The sequence below is a fragment of the Chlorocebus sabaeus genome, chromosome 25, assembly GCF_047675955.1.
Source record: "Chlorocebus sabaeus isolate Y175 chromosome 25, mChlSab1.0.hap1, whole genome shotgun sequence".
Classification (NCBI taxonomy): domain Eukaryota; kingdom Metazoa; phylum Chordata; class Mammalia; order Primates; family Cercopithecidae; genus Chlorocebus; species Chlorocebus sabaeus.
This window is the reverse complement of record NC_132928.1, coordinates 21,944,976-21,968,919: the sequence shown is the minus strand read 5'-3', so window position 1 is coordinate 21,968,919 and position 23,944 is coordinate 21,944,976. Positions and strand designations below refer to the sequence as shown.

The 23,944-nt window shown below is 38.1% G+C and overlaps 1 protein-coding gene across 2 annotated transcripts in view; it reads left to right on the top strand.

Annotated features, from left to right (window-relative positions):
* CR1 (complement C3b/C4b receptor 1 (Knops blood group)) overlaps positions 1-23,944 on the top strand; it is a 214,650-nt gene that overhangs the window by 15,476 nt on the left and 175,230 nt on the right. For both annotated transcript variants that reach the window (XM_073011539.1, XM_073011538.1), the window contains exons 4-11: positions 809-894; positions 12,498-12,896; positions 16,637-16,813; positions 16,905-17,007; positions 18,624-18,709; positions 20,552-20,770; positions 21,861-22,040; positions 22,654-22,753. In XM_073011539.1, the coding sequence (XP_072867640.1) occupies positions 809-894; positions 12,498-12,896; positions 16,637-16,813; positions 16,905-17,007; positions 18,624-18,709; positions 20,552-20,770; positions 21,861-22,040; positions 22,654-22,753 (1,350 nt within the window). The remainder of the gene's footprint in view (positions 1-808; positions 895-12,497; positions 12,897-16,636; positions 16,814-16,904; positions 17,008-18,623; positions 18,710-20,551; positions 20,771-21,860; positions 22,041-22,653; positions 22,754-23,944) is intronic.

Genomic DNA, 23,944 nt, shown 5'->3' with positions numbered 1-23,944 from the left:
TCTTTCTTTCTTTCTTTCCATCCTTCCTTCTTTCTTTCTTTCTTTTTCTTTCCTTTTTTTTTTCTTTTTTTTTTTTGGAAACAAGGTCTTGCTTTTTTGCCCAGACTGGAGTGCAGTGGCATGATCAGCGCTCACTGCAGCCCCAACCTCCCCAGCTCAAGTAGTCTTCCTGCCTCAGCCTCCTGAGTAGCTAGGACTGCAGGAATGTGCCACCATGCCTGGATTTTTTATAAATTTTTTATAGAGACAGTGCCTCACTGTGTTGCCCAGGCTGGTCTTGAACTCCTGAGCTCAAGCAATCCTCCTGCCTCAGCCTCCCAAAGTGCTGGAATTACAGGGGTGAGCCACTGTGAATGGCCTATTTTGGCCTTCTTTGATGAATCTTGTTGACAAAAGCCCATCCATGCATCCATACATTCACACTTTTAAGGCAAAGAAATACATGCAACACGACTATATACACACACATATACATGTATATATATGGCAGCTTCTCTGCACTCAAGAAGTTTGTGTTATCTGTTAAAAAATGAAATGTGTAGGAAAAACTGTAATTCATCTTAGATTTGCATAAAAAACTGTCATAAGGTAATAAAGAAGAGAAAGCTCATCCAATTGAGAAGGTAAGAAAAAGAAAGTCCAAAAGTCCCAACAAGAATGTGAAACTTGGGAAGGTAACAGATAATCCTTTGACAAGTGGAAAGTGTCCCTCTGAATTCTGTAACAGTGTAAACTCTGGAAGTAGTAATTTAATTGGATAGTTGACCTGTGTCTTTGGAACCTAACATTCCTTATTTTTTGCCTCTAGACACCGACTCATTGGTTCCTCGTCTGCCACATGCATCGTCTCAGGCAATACTGTCATTTGGGATAATGAAACACCTATTTGTGAGAGTGAGTTGAAATATCCCTTCCTATTTCTTTTACTGATACATTCTAATTTTTCTCTGGAATAATAAAAACCTTAACCGAATTCCTTCTGTGCAATCTGTCCTTCACATGGCTGAAGACAGCGATAATGTTCTCGAATATTCCTACGGGGTTCCTAGCAACTCTTTGCTTAAGTTCTTCCTTATCCTTGGATGTGTCTTTTCTAATTCTGGGGGCTTAAATACATAAAAGCCTTCAAACTTGATTCTACTTCAATAAATTTGAAATTATGGTGGTTCTACCACCTCCAGTATAATAATCATCCTGCTTGGCAAATCAGTAAAGATTTTTAACATTTATTCTCTTCAAGGTTAGTGAAGCTGTGGAAGAACCTGGACTCTCACGTACCACGAGGTCAACACATCCTCTCGAAAGGCACCATGCACTATTAACCTTAGAAATGGGCATATATTTTAACCTACTTCTTAGAATTTATACTTACAAAATAATCACACACTTTTTAAAGCAGTTTGGTATAAACTTTTCATTGCAGCATCATTTATATTAGTTAAAATGTTAAAGCAACCTAAATATTTTAAACTATGATTTGGAAATAATCTACTAGGAAGAAAAAGATGTGTTCAAATGATCACTATAAAGAATTCCCTAAGAAACATAAAATAGCTACGCAGAATGGAAAAAAGTATATCCATACACTGGCATGGTATTCAGCCATAAAAAATGATAGCATAAAGAAGCACTTAATGACTAGAAAGAGATGTGTTTTATGTGGAAAAAGAATCAGATGAATGGCATATATGGCAAGATCTCATTTTATTAAAAAGTAATACACCTATGTAGTGGAGGGCCAGGCTGAGGCTCAGTGAAATATAGTGTATAACATCTTTGTCTTACTGTTCTCTTTAGATAGCTTGGGGACTTGTCTTCTTTTCTTCTTGGCATTTAAAAATGTTCCTTTTACTAGAAAGTTTATGAGCTTCAGAATCTAAATTTACAAATGACATTGGTCACACATTTATTGCTGTTTATCCACTTTAAGAAACAATTTTGTTATTTTGTAAAACAAATTGGGAAACCTTTCATCTTACTTGAAATCTATAATAAGATAACATGGAATTGGAATAGAAATTTTCTTGGAAATATGAAAAAATGGTAAAATAGAGAAAACAAAAATATAATAATACACCTATACCTATATCTATGTTTTTATCTCTGTTTCTAGTTCTGTAAACTCTCTATATCCAAATCCTGGTAAATGACTCCAAGTCTTCTTGGAGAAGCCTAGGGGAAGATACCAGGTGCTTCCTCAAAAGGATCCAGTCTCCCATCCGTTTGTGCTTCTCTGGGTCTATAAACTGTTCAAGTCTAGGAATTGTTGATGAACAATGAACTTCTTTTGCAGTAATTCAAGTCAGACTCTTATTCACTTGACTTAAATCTCTTCCGCTTATACACATCAAGAAACACTTTAGTCAGCTATCCATCTACTTCAGTTTCAGAGACTCCATGATCAATTAGCCCTGTAACAATATTCTCTTCAGTCAAATCATTCTGATTGCTGTTTCAGCTCTAATATCCATTACAAGAACCCCCATTGTCTCTGGCATTTAAGTGCTGCCACTTGGACTCTGCCACCCTGAGGTCCTTTGATCCCCAAGTGAATTCAGAGAACCCAGTTCAATGGCAACAGTTCCCATTGTCGTTCCTGCCCCACAGAGAATGAGCCATCACAGAGGATGCTGAAACTCCCCATGTGAATGTATTCCTCAAGCCTCTGGTAAAAGGTCTATCTTTTGAACCCTCCACTCCTGCACTGGGCCTCACCAGCTTTATCCAAAGATGATCTTCAGAGTGGAATGGCTGTTGCTTAACTTCTGCCTCTCAAATATCGGCTAATTTCTCATGCTGTAACCCTAGTCCAGAACCATACAGAGAAACTAAGTCTGGAAAACTTAATTCCGAATTGGCCTGGTTGACACTGTACAAAACCCCCAGATAATTATAATTTTATTTAACTCTTTGTCTTCTTTTTTTTCTTTCCCTGCCTCCCTCCCTCCCTCCCTCTCTTCCTTCCTTCCTTCCTTCCTTCCTTCCTTCCTTCCTTCCTTCCTTCCTTCCTTCCTTCCTTCCCTCCCTCCCTCCTTCCTTATTTCCTTGTTTTCTTTCTTCTTTATCACACTGGCTAGGACCACCAGTATAACATTGAACATTGGTACCAATAGATGCCATCCTTGTCTTGTTCCACATCTCAAAGTTAAAGTTTAAAACATTTCACCATTAAGCTGGTGTCTACTGTAGGCTTTTTGTAGATAACCGTTTTTGAAATAAGGAAATTATCTTATATTCTTCATTGTTAAAAAAAATTTTTGGTATTTGAATCATGTTGAAGTTTATCAAACACTTTAGTTACATATATTGATGTAACCATATCTGTTTCTCTTTTTCTGTTAATGTAACAAATTGTTTTAAGTACATTTTTCAAAGGCAAATGATTTCGAATTTCAATTTTACATTCTTAAAATAAATCATCTCGGTCATAATATTTAATCATTTTATATATGGCAAATATGCTTTTATGATACATTTTAGATGTTTCTATTAAAATATAATTCATGTATCATAAAAGTTACCTTTTTAAATTATACCACTTAGTGGTATTTAGTACATTCACAAAGTTGTGTGTTACGGTCTGAACGTTTGAGTCCACCCCAAATCCATATGTTGAAATCCTTACCCCGAAGGTGATGACATTAGGAAATGAGGCCTTTCAAAGATGATTAGGTTGTGAGAGCAGAGCTGTCACAAATGGGATTAGCATCCTAATAAAAGAGGCCCAGAAGAACTCCTTTTGCCCTCCTGCCATGGGAGGAGATGCTGAATCTGCCAGTGTTGGTCTTGAACTCCCCAGCCTCCAAAACTATGAGAAATAAATTTCTACTGTGTACAAGCTAACCAGTTTATACTGTTTTGTTATAGCATCCCAAATAGACTAAGACATTGGGCAACCAACACTGCTAATTAATTCCAGAGCACTTTCATCATCCCATTCCTAACATATTTGAGAGATTAGACTATAATTTTCTTTCTTGTAATGTCCTTAATAAGATTTTGATATCAAACTTATGACAGTCTTATAAAGTCAGCTGGTAGTGTTTCATATATTTGTTTCCTAGTAAGGGTTTATATAAGATTGGTATTATTTCTTCTTTAAAAAGAATTCACCAGAAAAGCCATATGGCCTGGAGTTTACTTTGTTGGGAGGTCTTTTTTTTCCCCCCCGCAACAATTTTCCTGTACCATGTAGACTTTTCGCTGAAGTATAACATATATATATAGTAAAGTGCACACATCTTAATTATGCAGTTCAATGGATTTTTGCAAAGTAAACGCATCCATGTAAAAGGCACTCAGATTAAGATATAGAACACTATCGGCAGCCCAGAAGCCTTCCCGATGCCCTTTCCCAGTTATCTTCCCAAAATAACCAGTATTCTGATTTATAACACTAATAGTTTTGCCGCTTCCTAAATTTTATATTAAAGGAATCAAAAAATAGGTACTCTTTTGTGTCCAGCTTCATCTCAATGTTATATTTGGAAGAGTCATTTTTGTTTTTGCATGAAGGATTGTTGGGTCTTCTTTATTATTACGTTGTATGTCATTGATGATCTTGAGTACCTTTTCATATGTTTGCGAACTGCCTATTCCAAACTTTTGCCTATTATTTACTAGTTTGTCTACTGTTTTATTGTTTTGTAGAAGTTCTTAAATATTCTCATGTTTTCTAATAAATGTAACACAAATATTGTCTTTCAGGCTATGACTTTTCTTTTTTCCTTCTTAATGTCTTTTGGTTATGAAAGTTCTACATTTTAATAATATTCAATTTATGAGTCTTTTTTTTTCCCCAGTTACTGCTTTTTCTATTCTACTTGAGCAGTTGGGCCAAGTGAGGTGGCTCATGTCTATAATTACAGCATTTTGGGAGGCCAAAGCAGGAGGATTGCTTGAAGCCAGGAGTTCAAGACCAGCCTGGGCAGCAAATTGAGACCCTGTCTCTACAAAAATAAATAAATAAATAAAATTAGCTAGACTCAGTGGCACATGCCTATAGTCCCGGCTACTTGGGAGGCTGAGGTGGGAGGATCCCTTGAGCACAGGAGTTCAAGGCTTCAGTGAGTTATGGTGGTGCCACTGCACTGCAGCCCAGGTGACAAAGCCCTGTTTCTTATGGATAGGCAATTGATCTAATATCATTTATTAAAAAGACTATTCCTCGCATACTACAATGTGATACCACCATGACCATAAGTCAGGTGACCTTATATGTGGCTCTCATTCCAGAGAGGTTCTGTTTCATTGGTTTATTTGCCATACATTAGTTTATCTGCCATACTATAATGGCAAATAAACTATAGTCCTGCATTAAAATTTTAATTACTATCACATTACATTAAGATTTGATATCTGGTGGCATATATCTTCTAACTATGTTCATCTTCGAGATTTACTTGGTGATTCTTGGCCCTTTGCATTACCATATAAAATTTAGAATCAACTTGTCAATTTCCACATAAAGAATCCTACTTGAATTTGTATTAAGTTTCTGTTGACTCAGTAGATCAATTTGTGGACAAGTAATAAATTTACAGTTTTGAAGTTCAAATTTATGAATATGATATATCCTCCCATTTTGAAGTCTTCTTTAATTTCTTTTAATAATACTTGTTAATTTACATTATAGAAGCCATGTACATATTTCATTATCTTTATTTTTACATCTTAGTTTTAAAATTTCATTCTCTAATTATTTACTTCTTAGATACGCACCTGTTTCATTTCAGCTCCGCAATTTTGTTAAATTTACTTATAAATTGAATAGTTTACCTGTGGATTCTTTTGAATTTGCTGTGTAATTTTGTCATCTATGAATCTGACAAAGTTTTTACATTTTTTCCTTTCTTATGTCTTTTGTTTATTTCTCTTGCTTTATTGCATCCGCTAGAACCTCCAGTACAATATTGAATAGAAGAGATGATACAAGGCTACAAGGCTTTTAATAGTCATCATAAATCATGATGTATGCTGTAGTTTTTGCATGATATCCTTTATTAGATTAAGGAAACTCCCCTTTATTTCTAATTACTAAAAGATTTGTAAATGTTAGTTCTAATTGATCACTATGCATGTATTGAGATTATCATGTTTCTTTTTCACTCTGTTAATCTAATATATTACATTGATTGATGTTTAAAAGACAAACACTGAATTCCTAGAATAAACCTATGTTGTTTGTCATGTGTTATAAATGATTATCCTATGTATGGGGAGTATGCATATGTGTGTGCAGGATTGCTCATATTTTTATTGTAATATTGTAACATTGATTTAATATTTAAAATCAGTCAAGGTAAACCTCACTTTGATCATTGTATCATCCTTTGGAAATATTACTGGATTCAGTTTCATAATATTTTGTTTAGAAAATTTGCATTTATGTTCTCAAGAGATCTTGGATTATAATTTGCTTTTATTTTAATATCCTTATCAGGTTTGGGCATCAAGATTATGTTGGCCTCACAAAATGTGTTAAAAATTATTTATTTTTTCTAGTCTCTGGAATAATTTGTGTAACATTAACATTATTTTTCCTTATATGTTTGGAAGAATTCAGCAGCGAAACAATCTGTACCTGAGGGTTTGTTGTTGCTGTTGTTGTCAGGATTTAATTTCTTTAATAGCTATAAAACTATTTATTGTTTTATATCTTATTGAATTCATTGGGGTAAGTTGTATTTTTCAAGGAATTTACTCATTTTATTTAGATTTCCTAAGTTATCAGCATAATGCTGTTTATTATATCCTCATATTAGCCTCATATTAGGCTGTAAATTCTGTAGTGATACCCTTACACTCATTAATTTCTGATATTGGTAATATCTTTTGCTTCTTTTCATTTGATTAGCTTTACTGGGTCTTTATCAATTTTACTAAGCTTTTCAGAAAAACAACTTTTAACTTTCTTGTTTTTTCTTTAGTGTATGACTATTTTCTCTTTTATTGATTTCTGCTTTAAGTTTTGGGTACTCCTCCACTCCTAAATTCTTGACACTAATTAATTTGTTTCCAACCTTTGTTTTTCTAATATGTACATTTAACCTATAAATTTTTCTCTAAAACTGTTTTATTTCCCACGATCTTCATATTTTTATTATCATTGTACATAAAAGCTTTCTAATTTCCCTTTTAATATCTCCTCTGACCCATAGGCTATTTAGAAGGGCATTACTTAATTTCTAAATATTTAAAGGTCTTCTAGTTACCATTCTTTCATTAATTTAATCATTTGAGACCTCTTGAGATGTGTTTTATAGCCCAGAATATGGTCGATTTTGGTAAAATGTTATGTATGCACTTGAAACGAATGTAAGTTATTTTGCTTCACTTTCTAGAAATGTCATTTAGGAAAATGTGGTTTAGAACAATCTTTTTGCCCTCCACTTGTTCTCTCAGTTACCAAGAGGCATGTGTAAAATATCTGTATTAGTTTCCCAGGGCTGCTGTAACAAATTACCACAAACTTGGTGGCTTCAAAGAAGAGAAATTTATTCTCTTAAAGTTTGGAGGCCAGAAATCCAGTTAAGATGTCAATAGGATTGGTTCCATCTGCAAGCTGGTTTGTGCCTCTCTCCAGACTTCTTTCCAGTGGCTGCTGGCAATCTTCAATGTTCTTTGACTCATAGATGCATCATTTCCTTCTCGGCCTCCATCTTCTCGTCACCTTCTCCACTGTGTGTTTCCTTTGCTCTTCTGTCTCTTATGAAGACACTGGACATGGATTTAGAGGCCACCCTGGCAATCCAGGATGGTCACAACTCAAGATCATTAACTTGATTGTATCTACAAAGACTCTCCAAATTGGGTCACATTCACTGGTTTCAGAGATTAGGACACAGATATTTTTTAAGGAGGACAGTGGTTATTCAACCCATTACAATCCCAAACTATGACTATGAATTTGCCTGTCTTTCCTCTTTGTTCTAGCAATCTTTACTTTATGTATTTTAAACATGTTATTAAATGCATGAAAATTTTGGTTCATTCTTTCTGCTGAACTGACTATTTTATCATAATGAAATGTCTCTCTTTACCTCTTATAATACTTCTTGCCTTAAAATCTACTTTGTACATTAACACAACTATATAAACTTTTTTTCTTGTTTTTGTATTATGTGTGTTTTAAATCTTTTACTTTCAGCCCTTCTTTGTCTTATATTTAAAACTTCTCTCTTATAAACATCACATAGTAAGGTTTTGTTGTTTTATTCGATCTTTCTTAGTTGTTCATTGGTGTGTTTGGAACATTTAAATTTAATAATAAAAATTTAAAATAAATAAATAAATTTAATCTAGTTACTGATAAGTCTAACTCTTGATTATTTGTTTTCTCTTTGTTTCATGTGTTTGTTCCTTTATTCCTCATTTCTCACATTTTTTAATTTATCCAGTATTTTTATTATTCTATTTTCCCCAGTAGCTTTTAAGTTATTCTTAAATGACTACTCTAGAGATAGACATCCTTGATTTACTATAGTCTACTAAAATTGTGCTTTTACCACTCTCCAAACAATGCAAGTACCCAAACTATTAATATTTAATTCCATTTGTCTTCCCCCTCTTTTTGTATTGTTGTCATACATTTTGCAAAAAGAAAAGCTTCAGCTGAATTAAATTTAAAAGAGTTTAATTGAGCAATGAACGATTAGCAAATCAGGCAGCCTCCTGAGCCAGAGTAGGCCAGAAACTCCAGTCCAGCTGCATGGTAGAAGAGGATTTATGAACAGAAAAAGGAAAGTGATGTACAGAAAACAGAAGTGAGATACAAAAACAGCCGGATTGGTTATAGCTCAGCGTTTGCCTTATTTGAAGACAGTTCAAACAGTTGGCCACATGTGATTGGCCAAAACTCGATGATTGGCATAAGAGTAGTCTACGGTCTGTTTACATCTTCACTTATTATAATTCGCAGTGTACAGAGAAACCTTGAGGCTGAGCTTAAACTATGTAAGGCTTTAGGTTACACTTGATTTAACAAATTACATATATTCTATATTTCAAAGACACTATATTTCAAAATAAATAAAAACAGTATTTATTTATATTTACACCGTAGTGAATTCTTAGAATTTTCATGTTACCTCAGCATCCATTTAGAATATGTTTACCTTTCTCATGCCAGAAGCAGAGCTTAGTCACCCTTATTGCCCTTTCTAGTTCTGTACCTCCTCCCAGTTTTCAATGTGGTCGAGCCAGATATCTGTCTTATACAACTGCCTCCTGGTGACCACCTCTCTATGGGACAGCTAGATAAAACCTACTTGACTCGCATCCCTGACCTCTGTGCCCTGCATGGACTTCGCAGATATGCTGCCATGACCACCTCTCAGTCACAGCATGCCTTCCTGGAACATGTGCCTGCTTTCTTTAAACTCACCAGTTAGAACTCCCCATGGGAGATGCCTGCTGGGTCATACTCTGGTCCCCAAGAAAGGCGTTGGCCGATGTGTCCCCTTCTCTCTCTCTCTCTCCATTCCTCGCACTGACCAACCTTTGTGTGATCTTCAGGCATGCCGTGCACCCCCAGCCCATAATAAAATATTTACTTGCATCTTGTGTTTCTTCTAATCATTGAAGAAGTTTTCTCTATCACAAAGATCCTAAATGAAAACATACTCACATATGAGCTCTTTCTGGTGTGTTTCCTTGTTATTGCAATTCTGTCCATTCTATATGAAACTATTTTCCTTCAGCCTGAAAAAGTCTCTGGCATTTTTGTATTGTAGATCTTCTGAAAACAAATTCTTTAAACATTTTTCTAATTGTGGTTCCTTTGAAGGTTATTGTCCATGTTTCTTGGTTTCTTTTAAAATGGATTACACTTTAAAATAGATTTTTTACAATATTACTGTGTTGTGTCTAGGTAAGAATTTCTTTGTATTGCTTGGGTTTGCATAGTTGGTTTTTTTGTTTGTTTGTTTGTTTTTTGACAGAATTTCACTCTTATCACCTGGGTTGGAGTGCAGTGGTGTGATATCTCGGCTCACTGCAACCTCAGCCTCCTGGGTTCAAGTTATCAACCCACCTCAGCCTCCCAAGTAGCTGCGATTACAGGCCTGTGCCTCCATGCCTGGCTAATTTTCATACTTTTAGTAGAGATGGAGTTTCACCATTTTGACCAGGCTGGTCTCGAACTCCTGACAGAAGGTGATGTGCCCACCTCAGCCTCCCAAACTGCTAGGATTACAGGCGTGACCCACCACGCCAGGCCTGTATAGCCTTTTGGATCTGTAATTTAATGATGTCTTGCATCAGTCTTGGAAAATTCCCAGTTATTACTTCTTCAAATGTTGTTTATGCTCTGTTATCTCTCTCTTCTCATTGAGGGGCTTCAGTTAAACATGTTAGGCTTTATTCTTCTATGTAGTTAGTCTGTATTTTTTAATCTTTTTATTTATTGTTGCTTTGTTCTGAGTATTTTCTTCTGTTCTAGCTTTCAGTTCATTGATTTTCTTTCAGATTCTAACCTGCTATTAATCTCACACAAACTCTTAATTTCAGCAATCATATTTTACTTTTAGAATTCTAGAGTTTTTTTTATTTTCCAAATCTGCCCTCTTCGTTTTTTTTTTTTTTTTTTTTTTTTTTTTTTGAGACAGGGTCTCACTTTGTTGCCCAGGTTGGAGCACAGTGGCATAATCACAGCTCACTGAAGCCTCCACCTTCACAGGCTCAAGCAGTTCTCCCGCCTCAGCCACTTGAGTAGCTGAAAATGCAGGTGTGCACCACCACACCTGCACACCCGGCTTTTTTTTTTTTTTTTTTTTTGAGGTGGGGTTTCGCCAAGTTGCCCAGGCTGGCCTCAAACTCCTGAGCTCAAGTGATCCACTCTCCTCAGCCTCCCAAAGTGTTAGGATTACAGGCGTGAACCACCACACCCCACCCTGTTCTTTTTAATAGTTTCTAGTTCTTGCAAGTTTCAATTATATCCTTCAACAGATCTGTAGTTCTAATGGGTCAGTTTCTGTCATCAGTAATTGTGTGTGTTATTTTATCTCTCCAAGTATCTGGTTATCTTTGTGTATCAGGAATTATATTTGAAAATGTATCTGTAGAAATAATTTCAAGGCCTTAGATAACCCATCTTCTTCCAGATAGAACTTTTGTCTTGTTTCTGCAGGCATCTGGGGACATTAGCAATCTAGGACCACTCTAATTCAGTCTCAGGAACTGTGATTTTCTGGGGCCAGCCACAGTACCAGTACTTGAAGTACTAGTTCCAGTCTCTGAGACAGCAGATTTTTTTTCAGTTAACCCTGATTACCACGGCCTAGTTCTTGTGGCCTCAGAACACATCAGAAGGTATTACCAGGCTTTCCATTAGGGGCAGGCCCTGGACTTCCATCGTCGTCCCTTAACTTCATGAGACAATCAAAAGTCTGTTCAGTCTCTCAGTTGCCCATTCCTGATACAATAAGCAGCCCAGTTGCCAAGCCCAACTACCCAGCTCTCAACTGGATTTTCATCTTCTCCTAGATCATGGCCCAGGAATGCTTTACTAGTTTGTTAGCTTTCTGCTGCCTTCACAGATAAATATTTTTGATTTTTCAGTATTTCTAGCCTTTCTTGAGGGTGGATGGTTGGCGCAATATTTTATTTGAATTGTTGAGATTACTATTACTAGAAGCAGAGCCTGAAAAATTTTTATTTTTAATTTTAATTAATTCATTTATGTCCAAATTTATCTGATTAAATTCACTCATTTTTAATTCCAAGTTTTTTGGGATTTGGGTTGAAGTAATTTTCTTCTAGTTTATAGCAATACAGTATACTATGTACTATTGCTACATTATTAATGTATTTAGGGGTTTTGGTGGACTAATATATGATCACTTTTACACAGATATCATCTTATGATATCAAACTTAGATTTGATGAAATGAGTTGGTAAGCTTCATATCTTTTATATATTGTGAAACCTTGAAATTACATTTGGAAGTATCTTTATGAATGAATTTTGGCAATTTGTATTTCCATTTATATCATTTAGGTTTTCAATTATTTAACCCCCAGTCATCTACAGTTTTATAAATAGTCTCATATATATAAAAGTATGTTTAAATTCTTTTTCCTACTGTGTGTATTTGTGTTTTCTCTCATCCCTTATAATTTATCTTTTAGCAAATGTTTTTGTATTTTATTTTTCTAAAAAAGCTAACCTCAGTTAATAACAAAAATGGAAATTAAGAAAGCAAATGGGAAAGAAGAGGAGAAAACTGTATAAACTCTATAACACCAAGATCAAAGAGCTATTTAAAATGAAAAGAATGTGGATCGAGTGAATACATGCATGCAAATACTATAGCAAATCATATAAGTAAGAAAGGCAGGACACTGAAGTTACAACTTTATAAAAATGTAACCTTTGTGTTAGCAAAGATTAAAAGCAAATAATGAACGTAAAAATAGCTAAAGTTTAGTGACTCATGAGATGCTTGTCATTCATTATTTAAACTGACTGTTACTTAACTTTCTCTTCCTTTCCCCAGAAATTTCTTGTGGGCTACCACCCACCATAAACAACGGAGATGTCTTTAGTGCTAACAAAGAGTATTTTCACTATGGATCTGTGGTGACCTACCGCTGCAGTCTTGGAAGCGGAGGGAGAAAGGTGTTTGAGCTCGTGGGTGAGCCCTCCATATACTGCACCAGCAATGAAGATCAAGTGGGCATCTGGAGCGGCCCAGCCCCTCAGTGCATTATACCTAACAAATGTACGCCTCCAAATGTGGAAAATGGAATATTGGTATCTGTCAACAGAAGCTTATTTTCCTTAAATGAAGTTGTGGAGTTTAGGTGTCAGCCTGGCTTTGTCATGAAAGGACCCCGCCGTGTGCAATGCCAGGCCCTGAACAAATGGGAGCCAGAGTTACCAAGCTGCTCCAGGGGTGAGTCTGACTGAGGCCTAGAAGGTCCCTGCAAATGACATGCATTGCTGTTGGATCAGGAGATTAGTATTTGTTCAGGGGGTGGGATGTGTACTGAGCAGAGTCGGGAGCAAATTTTCTAGACAGTGAACATGAAATTCAGAAGGTATGTGTACATACACATGTGCTGAAATTGAGAAGCAAAGCTCAACCTGGGCAAGGAATATGATGTTTCTTTGGGGTTCTTATAAACAGATCTGTCAATTACTTTTGAGTATAATAATTGTTGATACAAAAGCAGTGATTCCTGTGGCCAGGCACTATGATACAGGCTACATGTGAATTGTAACCTTTAAAACAAAGTTATTAGGTAGTTACCAGTTGTTCTATGTTTGTCTGTTTTGTTTTGCTTGAGATACTGTCTTGATCTGTCACTCAGGTTGGGCTGCAGTGGTGCGATGATGGCTTACTTCAACCTCTGCCTCCCTGGGTCAAGCAATTCTCCTGCCTGAGTCTCACAAGTAGCTAGGACTATTGGTGCATGCCACCATGCCTGGTTAAGATTTTTATGTTTTTTTGTACAGATAGAGTCTCACTATTTTACCCAGGCTGGTCTCAAACTCCTCAGCTCAAGCAACCTACCCACCTTGGCCTCCCAAAGTGCTGGGATTATCGGCATGAGCCACCACGCCGGGTCTCGATGTTTTACAGAGAATATGTGCCTTAGAGAGCTCAGATAACTTTCTTTATTATTATTATTATTATTATTATTATTATACTTTAAGTTCTAGGGTACATGTGCATAACGTGCAGGTTTGTTACATATGTATACTTGTGATGTTGGTGTGCTGCACCCATCAACTCGTCAGCACCCATCAACTCGTCATTTACATCAGGTATAACTCCCAGAGCAATCCCTCCCCTCTCCCCACCCCCCATGATAGGCCCCAGTGTGTGTGTTCCCCTTCCTGAGTCCAGGTGATCTCATTGTTCAGTTTCCACCTATGAGTGAGAACATGCGGTGTTTGGTTTTCTGTTCTTGCGATAGTTTGCTGAGAATGATGGTTTCCAGCTGTATCCATGTCCCCACAAAGGACACAAACTCTTCCTTTTTTATGGCTGCATAGTATTCCATGGTGTATATGTGCTACATTTTCTTAATCCAGTCTGTCACTGATGGACATTTGGGTTGATTCCAAGTCTTTGCTATTGTGAATAGTGCCACAATAAACATACATGTGCATGTGTCTTTATAGCAGCATGATTTATGATCCTTTGGGTATATACCCAGTAATGGGATGGCTGGGTCATATGGTACATCTAGTTCTATATCCTTGAGGAATCACCATACTGTTTTCCACAATGGTTGAACTAGTTTACAATCCTACCAAGAGTGTAAAAGTGTTCCTATTTCTCTACATCCTATCCAGCACCTGTTGTTTCCTGACTTTTTAATGATTGCCATTCTAACTGGTGTGAGATGGTATCTCATTGTGGTTTTGATTTGCATTTCTCTGATGGCCAGTGATGGTGAGCATTTTTTCATGTGTCTGTTGGCTGTATGAATGTCTTCTTTTGAGAAATGTCTGTTCATATCCTTTGCCCACTTTTTGATGGGGCTGTTTGTTTTTTTCTTGTAAATTTGTTTGAGTTCTTTTTAGGTTCTGGATATTAACCCTTTGTCTGATGAGTAAATAACTTTCTAAGATACTAACTTGCAGACAAAACTGAAATGCAAGTCCACCTCACTCCAAGCCTTGGCTTTGCTAATCAACATTCAGTCATGCCATCAAAACTTACTCTAGATACTTTCAAGGAGTGAGGGATTTCACGCAGGTTGTATTAGTCTGTTCTCACATTCCTGTAAAGAACTACTTGAGACTGGGTAATTTATAAAGAAAAGAGGTTTAATTGACTCAGAGTTCTGTAGGCTGTACAGGAGGCATGGCTAGGGACACCTCAGGAAAGTTACAATCATGGTGGAAGGCAAAGAGGAAGCACACATATCTTCATATGGTTGGCAGGAGAGAGAGAGAGAGCAAAGTAGAGGTGCTACACACTTTTAAACAAGCAGATCTCGAGAGAACTCTATCACAGGACAGCACTAGGGCAATAGTGCTAAACCATTTGTATTTGTCAATTATCTCAATAAAGTTGGGAGAACAAAAAAAAAAAAAGAAAAGAAACCACCTCCATGATCCAGTCACTTCCCGCCAGGCTCCTCTTCCAACAATGGGAATTACAGTTTGACATGAGATTTGGGTGGGGACACAGAGCCAAACCATATCACAGCTAATAGGTCACAAAGATGTTAGAAGGGCAGGAAAAGCAATAAGACGAAGGCAGAGTTACCAGAGATCAGGGAGCTGCTGTGGCTCCCAGTCTAAAGCACAGGAGCCTGTACTGATGCTGAAATGGCCAGCCCCTCCCACTGAGCAGGCAGCTCCCTGAAAGCTGCTAATGCTGCAGGAGCCACCACTGCTGCCAGAATGCAGCTGATATTGTTGGAGCCAAAGTCATTGGCATCACTAGAATTGAAGCTGTAGCTGCTCACTAAAGTCATCTATACTGCCACTGTCTGAGCCACTTCTAGAAGTAGAAGAGATTCTGCCATTATCCTACCTTTTAATTTGGTATATATGCCTCCAACTGACAGAACCTAACTAGAGCCCAGCTATCAAGGAAGACAAATGATGGTAGTTTTAAGCCTTCCATTGCTAGCAGTCGAAAGACAGTGCAGAAGTGTGAGGCTGGGGGCCAACAGAAATTTAACCAGCACAGCACCTCAATATTACATCACCAAGCATTGATTAGACAAGAGAAACACTGGGTGATGAGTCCTGAAAATGGACATTACAACATCGGAGTATTTACATACTCCTTAAAGAAGTCATTTTTCTAGTCCAATCCTCCATCTGATGCTTGAGAAAGCTGAAGTCCAGAAAAGGGAACTGGTCTGCTCAAAGCCAAACTGAAATTATTTTTTCCATTTTATAACAGTTTTATGTAATTTAGTTGAGATCCAAATGTGTCCTGATTTCCTGAGTTCAGATCAACATATTAAGAGAGAGCCAGAGCTGCCATTACAATATGTTGTGTGAAATATACACTCTCATTATGGTGACAGTAGGTCTTTTAGATTTTGCTAGACAGTTGCTAACCTTCTCACCGGCGTGAAATGAATGACTAGGCAGCACCTTGCTTCATAGCATGAAGAAGAGAGGAGACCCATAGTTCATTACCACCCTATGTCAGGTGGCTGCTGAGAGAAGCCTTGACAGGAGATGAGAGTAGATGTGTGCACGTTGTTTGTTGCACCGGTGTGATAGGTGACGGAGGGAACTATTAGATGAGACATGGGCAGGGGCACTCCTTTATTGCCTAAAATGCAAGACTAAATTGATGATGCCTTTCTAGAAAGGAAGTACGAAGATATAAAAAGTCATCATTCCTCCCAATTTTGTACTGGGTGAACAGTAATTGGAAGCATTCTACAAGGAACTGTCCATTGCGGAATGTTAGTTGCATACTTTAGATGAAAAGCAATGAATTGAGGATACCTCTGTTTTAGTCACAGTTCTGCAATGTGTCAGTTCTATGACTGATGGCAAGACATCTTCCTCGCCCTGTGTATTTAGTTTGTTATCAATATAATAAAGCTCTTATCTTACCTTTATTATTATATATAGATTTGTAATTATTATTCCCTTGGCCAGTTTAACATTGAGAAAATTAGCAATACTTTGTTTCTCTCTCCCCAGTATGTCAGCCGCCTCCAGATGTCCTGCATGGTGAGCGTACCCAAAGGGACAAGGACAACTTTCAGCCTGGGCAGGAAGTGTTCTACATCTGTGAGCACGGCTATGACCTCAGAGGGGCTGCGTCTCTGCGCTGTACACCCCAGGGAGACTGGAGCCCTGCAGCCCCCAGATGTGAAGGTGCCTAGACTCTTGTCTGGTTTGATATTTTTAGCTTGCGTCTTTATTCTCTACATGCCAATATTTTCTGTTCATTTTTCTTTTACTCCAGTGAAATCCTGTGATGACTCCCTGGGCCAACTTCCTAATGGTCGTGTGCTATTTCCACGTAGTCTCCAGCTTGGAGCAAAAGTGGATTTTGTTTGTGATGAAGGGTGAGTGTGAGCTTGCCTGACCTACTGGACATTGAAAATGGGGCTGGGAATTAGTTTTAAAAGGGGAGATTTGGTTTGGCTTAAAAGAAAGACACACACACACACACACACACACACACACACACACATTCAGAGAGATGAACTTTTGAAAGTATACATAGGAAGAAAGGAAAGAAATGCACAAAACTAATAACATGAGATATGAAGAGGAAACTGGAACATATATTAACTGGCAAGTTCAAAGGCAAGTATAACTACTGGTTATGAATATATGGGTAACACATTAAGTAAAAAATATCAGCCAGGCACGGTGGCTCATGCCTGTAATCCCAGCACCTTTGGGAGGTTGATCTGAGGCGAGCAGATCACCTGAAGAGAGGAGTTGGAGACAAACCTGGCCAACATGGTGAAACCCCGTCTCTACTAAAAACACAAAAGTTAACTGGGCATGGTGGCATTTGCCTGTAATCCCAGCTACTGAGGCACGAGAATCACTGGAACCTGGGAGGCAGAGTTTGCAGTGAGCCGCGATGGCACCATTGCAATCCAGCGTGGACAAGAGTGAAACTCCATCTCAAGAAAAACAAATCGTGTTTTACAAGCAAAAAGAACATGAGTAATTTAGAGAGTCCCAGAAAAAAACTGCAAGTAACAAAAAGCTTATTCTTAATAACTGGGATCATTTAAGAATCATTTCAGTAAATTCTTTAAACCATCTATAGTGAAATTTGTAATAGGAATGAAAATGTAAAAATCAGCATTTTAAAAAAATTCAGTCACATATAATCTGGCTATTCATGGGCTTGGGCTCTGAGCTGGGGTCCTGATAGCTGCTGCTATTTCCGGCGAGGTCATTACCTTGTTTATGTCCATCTAGTGCTCTTCACAGATGCACAGGGTGCACATCTCTACACGGGAGCCGACCAGCATGGGCAACAAAGCACCTGATCCCAAAATGTTCCTCAGAATCTTGGCAGCCTCCAAATGCCAGCACCCAGTAAGAGTTAGAAGGGCATCAGGGCCCAACAGAAACTGAGAATTTTCGACTATTGCATACAAAAATCAAGTCCTCTCTTCATTCTTTTTTCCCCTAGAATATTCATGCTTACTCTTCAGCAGCCCAAACTGCCCTTGTGAGCCTTCTTCACGCCATCACAGATGCGGAGATGAAAGGACAATCTCCGTTCTCTCACCAGCTATTTCCCACTTTTCCAAACTGGGAGCTGTTTTACTTGCTGTTCCAGCATCAGAGTTAGGAAGGCATTGCATTAGAAGACTGGGTTTCTAATAATGACAATGAGTGATTTATCAGGTTATCATGGAGTAATCAGTGAAACTCCAAGCCTGGGTCCTGGGTCAAGGAGATGGTGCCCATGTCATGACCACCTTTTTCAATTCAAGCAGGACTGTCATGTGACCAAGCTAATGCATTTTGCCATTCTATATTGCTCCCTTCTGGAGACTGTGAGCTTCCAGAATAACGTAGCCTGTGCAACTCTGCCACCTGCTGGCCTCTGGTCCTCAAAATCCTGAGATTTGGGGCAGGGCCTTAGATTGTGAACCAAGAGTCCTCTTGGCTGAAACAGCTCACTATTCACTCCTATTTTCTCCTTTAGATTTCAATTAAAAGGCAGCTCTGCTAGTTACTGTGTCTTGGCTGGAATGGAAAGCCTTTGGAATAGCAGTGTTCCAGCGTGTGAACGTGAGTAATAGGAGTAACATTTCAGGCCAGTCTCTCCCCTTCATCTGTTCAGTATTTGACCCATGACCTCCCCTAATGGGGTTCTTCAATTTTCTAGTCCGAATTATTGATTTCAAAATTGCTTGTTTTAATAATGTTTGGCTGTGAATCAATGTGTACATCACCTGTCTTTGGAATCATCTGATCTGTCTCTGTCCTTCTGTATTCTGTGTTCTACAGCAATAAAGCCTATGGTAGTGTGCTTCTAGGAGTTTCAGGGGAGATCAGATAATGTGAAGCTTTAACAATTTACTTTGTTTCTCTCTTTCTTTCTTTTTTCTCTTCCTTCCTTCCTCCCTTCTTTCTTTTTCATTTTGTTCTTCCATCAGGTGCAATCAGTCTACAATTTTTGTGTGTATTTGATAATACACAAATATTAAACATGCCTTTATTTAATCATATTTATTGATCACGTACTTTGTGCCTGATGTTCATCTAGCCACTGGAGTTTTATCAATGAACAAGACGAACGAATTCCCTGTCCCCATGTTGTTTCTCCTCAGGTGGGGAGAGGGACAAGAAAAAAAATAAATTCAATGCTATGAAGATAATAGAGCAAAGCACTGAGGAATGAGGGAAAAGTGGGTTGCAATACTAGACAGGGCGAGCAGTTGGAGACTCCTTAAATTCTCAAAACATGTACCTAAGTCATTTATGCTGAGAGATTCTTAAATAATAAGTTGATTTTTGAAAAAAAGAGCCCCATGTGTTCAATAATCGGTAGACTACTGATTTCTCCTAGTCTAACTATTTGTAATTTCCCCAATGGTAGATAGAAGTTTGCTTCATTTCTTGATTCTAACAGTTGGAAACCATGTTTCTTTAGAAGACCATGAAATTTTACTAAAATGTGTTTGTGTTGTTAGAAATATACTTGGACATCTTACAGTGCTTGTTAGAGGAAAATTTTGTAAGAACACAACTTATACAGAGATTCTTGCTGTCTAAGTAATCCAGTGCTCCTTGAAGCAGCATGACAAGTGTCTGTTCTACTATCATGCATTAAAACTCATTGATTGACTACTCAAGATTTCTCTGATTTTTCATAACTCTTGCTAGTTAAAGTAGCTTCTTCCGAATTCCAGTTCTAAGGAAAAACGCCAATTAGAAATGAGGGAGAGACTGTTCTAAACAAATCAGTAGAGGCTAGAAAGGAGTAACAACTTGAAACCTGAGCCAGAACGTAAAAAGAGAAAATTAATTGTCAACAGACACAGCCATTTTCAAAAGCAAAGCAATCTGAATCCATTTGGAGTTTTTTATAATGGCCTGACTACGTTTCAGTTCACTGTGACAGGGCTATTGTTATCACAGAGATTGATGATCAGTATCAGTAAGTAATCAGTGGAAGGTTTCACCTATTTAAGATTATTAGCACACATATATGCATTTGAGAAATATTTCCCAAGAACGTAGGCTCCTTCCTCAGCACTGCGTCCCCAGGATCCTGATGAGTGGCTGACACAGGACAAGTGCTCAATTAATAAATATTGACTAAACGAATGAGTAACCCTTAAAAGTGGTCATTTTTCCTCTTCGAATGTTTTGCTACTTCATTAAAGTTGTAACGTTTCTGTAGTCCAGGAACTGTTACTACCTGGATGATTCAGGACAGAAAAATCTCTTTTGTACTTTCCAATACACTTTCAATGACATCTCATTTAATCCAACTCTTCGAAGTCCTAATGTCTACTGTCACCTCCTTAGCATATTTTCAGCAACACCAATCATAGCACCCTGTAATTGCAGAATACCTCTGGGGAAATTCCTGAATGAAACTTAGAACTTTTGTCTTTTTTCCAGAAATCTTTTGTCCAAGTCCTCCAGTTATTCCTAATGGGAGACACACAGGAAAACCTCTGGAAATCTTTCCCTTTGGAAAAGCTGTAACTTACACATGTGACCCTCACCCAGACAGAGGGATGACCTTCGACCTCATTGGAGAGAGCACCATCCGCTGCACAAGTGACCCTCAAGGGAATGGGGTTTGGAGCAGCCCTTCCCCTCGCTGTGGAATTCTGGGTTAGTGCTCATTTCCCCACATCCCAAATGGGTTCAAAATATCTAACGCAGGCCCTCCATATTTCCATAATTACAGTATGGTTTCTCTGTGTGCATTTGCCACAATGGAATGCCAAACCAATGATAAATGTTTCTAAGGTAGGTCAATACATCAGATCCTGATGACCTTTGCAGCTGGAGGGACTGATGAAAAAACAAGGAGGTGGTGAGTGGTGGGAAAGTCCTTCATTAGAATCATATGAATTAAAAACAAATGCCTGTGTATCTCCTCATTGAAATGTTTGGCTTAGAAATCTGACCTAGAAAATTGGTGGCTCCTGCTGCCAGGAAATGTCTTGAGTTCCTGCCCATGCTTGTCAACCTTTCATTGGAGTTTTGATGCCTTGAAGTACAAGGAAACCAGACACGAAAGGTGGAAGCTGGGCAGAAACACTCTTTCTGGAGTCCTAAAAATGTGAAAAATTAAATCAGAGCTATCTTTACATTAAATTATATGAGCATTAGCTGAGCGTGGTGGCAATTGCCTGTGTTCCCAGCTATTCGGGAGGCTGAGATGGGAGGATCACTTAGGCCTGGGAGGCAGAGGTTGCCGTGAGCTGAGACTGTGCCACTGCACTCCAGCCTGGGTGACAGAGTGAGACCCTATCTCAAAAACAATGAAAATAGGCTGGCCGCAGTGGCTCACACCTGTAATCCCAGTACAGATTATTTGAGGTCAAGAGTTCCAGATCAGAATGCCAACATGGTGAAACTCCAATTATACTAAAAATAAAAAAATAATAAAATAAAATTAACTGAATTATATGAGTAGAAAGACCCGATAACAGACTAGTCTTCCAGGTAATATACTTCCTTATAAGCCTATGCTAATGGAACTTTCCCTTCCATTTTACAGGGAAGTTATGTGTGTGTGTGTGTGTGTGTGTGTGTGTGTGTATGTGTGTGTGTGTGTGTTTTGTTGTTTTTTGTTTTTTGTTTTATAACTAAGAGTTTCTTTTCTTCTGGCATCAATCTACCCCAGAAGAGAAAAGAGGAAGCACATTGGGTATATTTTTATTAACTCAGATATTCTTGATTTCTTGTTCTCTAGGTCACTGTAAAGCCCCGGATCATTTTCCGTTTGCTAAGTTGAAAACCCAAACCAATGCATATGACTTTCCCATTGGGACATCTTTAAAGTACGAATGCCGTCCTGAGTACTACGGGAGGCCGTTCTCTATCACATGTCTGGATAACCTGGTGTGGTCGAGTCCCAAAGATGTCTGTAAACGTGAGTGAACTTGCATTTTGGATCTTTCCCATGTCTGCAAAAGCTTCTTATTGAATGTTTTCAAATGTGGGATATGAGAAACCTTTTTTGAAAAGTGTTCAGATAGGTGGATGTAAGTTTTTCTTGTAGGACATCCTTGATTATTGCTTGAAATGCTCACTTTATGAGAATGTTTCAAGGAATATTTGTAGAGAAAATCTTCATTCCCTATAGGAAAGAAAATAATACATGACTCTCGATCAGGGGAAAAAATGGTGTAGGAAGACAAATTCTGTTTGAATAACTAGGTGGGAAGAAATCCTTTGCAAACTTTGAAATATATTAGTAGTAAATAATGCCATAAGTGACTTTTACATTCTGATAAGGGATGCAAGGTCTCTACACAGATCTAAATCTAGATCTAGATAGATCTGGAGGGAAAGTCTTTTTGAAAGTGGGGCTTAGTAGGTGGCTGATCCTGAGGTGCTCTGATGAGTTTTCTCAAGGTAGCAAAATCTGTGGAACCATCAGAACTGCGTATTTTCTTCAGCAAGCTACATGTTGATGGAGACCTTACTTACTGAAGAGAGTCCTGATTACTCTACCTGGCTCCAAAATACTTTCTTTCCCATAGGTAAATCATGTAAAACTCCTCCAGATCCAGTGAATGGCATGGTGCACGTGATCACAGACATCCAGGTTGGATCCAGAATCAACTATTCTTGTACTACAGGGTGAGTTGGCAGCAATATCTCTTGATTTAAGAGTTCCAGCACAGCAACACTACCTTCTAGCCACATGTCAGGTTGGAAACTAGGCTATTGCCACCTGCTCTTAAGAGGCTTGAACACAGGTGTTAACTCCTGATTGAAATGAACAACGATAGGAGAAGATTAGGGCAAAAATCTGTATTCTTGCTGGAAACCAGGGCAGTGCACATATAAAGAGTATGCTGTTCACCGGATGGGAAGGAAAAATAATTAAGAGTGTAGTAGTCAAAGCCCACAAACAACCCTAACCCAGAGTAGACATTGCTGGAAGAAAGGGAAGGGCATGTAGTGGCTGTGTGAGAAAACAAATCTTAACGATAACAGCATGATCCCTTGCTAGGGCTGGCATCAAAAAGTACAGGGCTTCCTCATTTTATTGTACTTTGCAGATGTTATGCTTTTTATAAATTGAAGGCTTGTGGCAACACTGCAACAAGCATGTCAGTTGTATCATTTATCCAACAGTGTGTGTTCACTTCGTGTCTCTGTGTGACATTTTGGTTATTCTCACAATATCCCAGATGTTTTCATTATTATCACATCTATGATAGTGATCTGTCATCAGTGATCTTTCATGTGACTATTGTCATTGTTTGGGGTCCCTACGAACTGCACCCATATAAGACAGAAAACTTGATCAATAAATGTGCATGCTTTGACTGCTCCATGGACTAGACATTCCCCTTCTCTCTCCCTCTCTTCAGGACTCCCTAATCCCTGAGACACAATAATACTACAATTAGGCCACTTAATAGCCCTACACTGGCCTTTAAGTGTTGACATGAAGGGAGGAGTCATGCATCTCTTACCTGAAATCAAAAGCTAGGGATGACTAAGCTTACTGAGGACGATATGTTGAAAACCAAGATAGGCCAAAAGCCATTCCTCATGTGCCAAACAGCTAGAGAGTTGTAAAGGCAAAGCAAAAGTACTTGAAGGAAATATAAAGTACTGTTCCAGTGAACACATGAATAATAAAACGTGAAACAGCCTTATTGCTGATAGGGAAGAAGTTTTAGTGGTCTACATACAAGATCAAACTAGACACAATTTCTGAAGCCAAAGCCTAATCCTGAGCAAGGCCCTAACTCTCTTCAGTTCTGTGAAAGCTGCCAGAGGTGAGGAAGCTGCAGAATAAAAGCTGCAAGCTAGCAG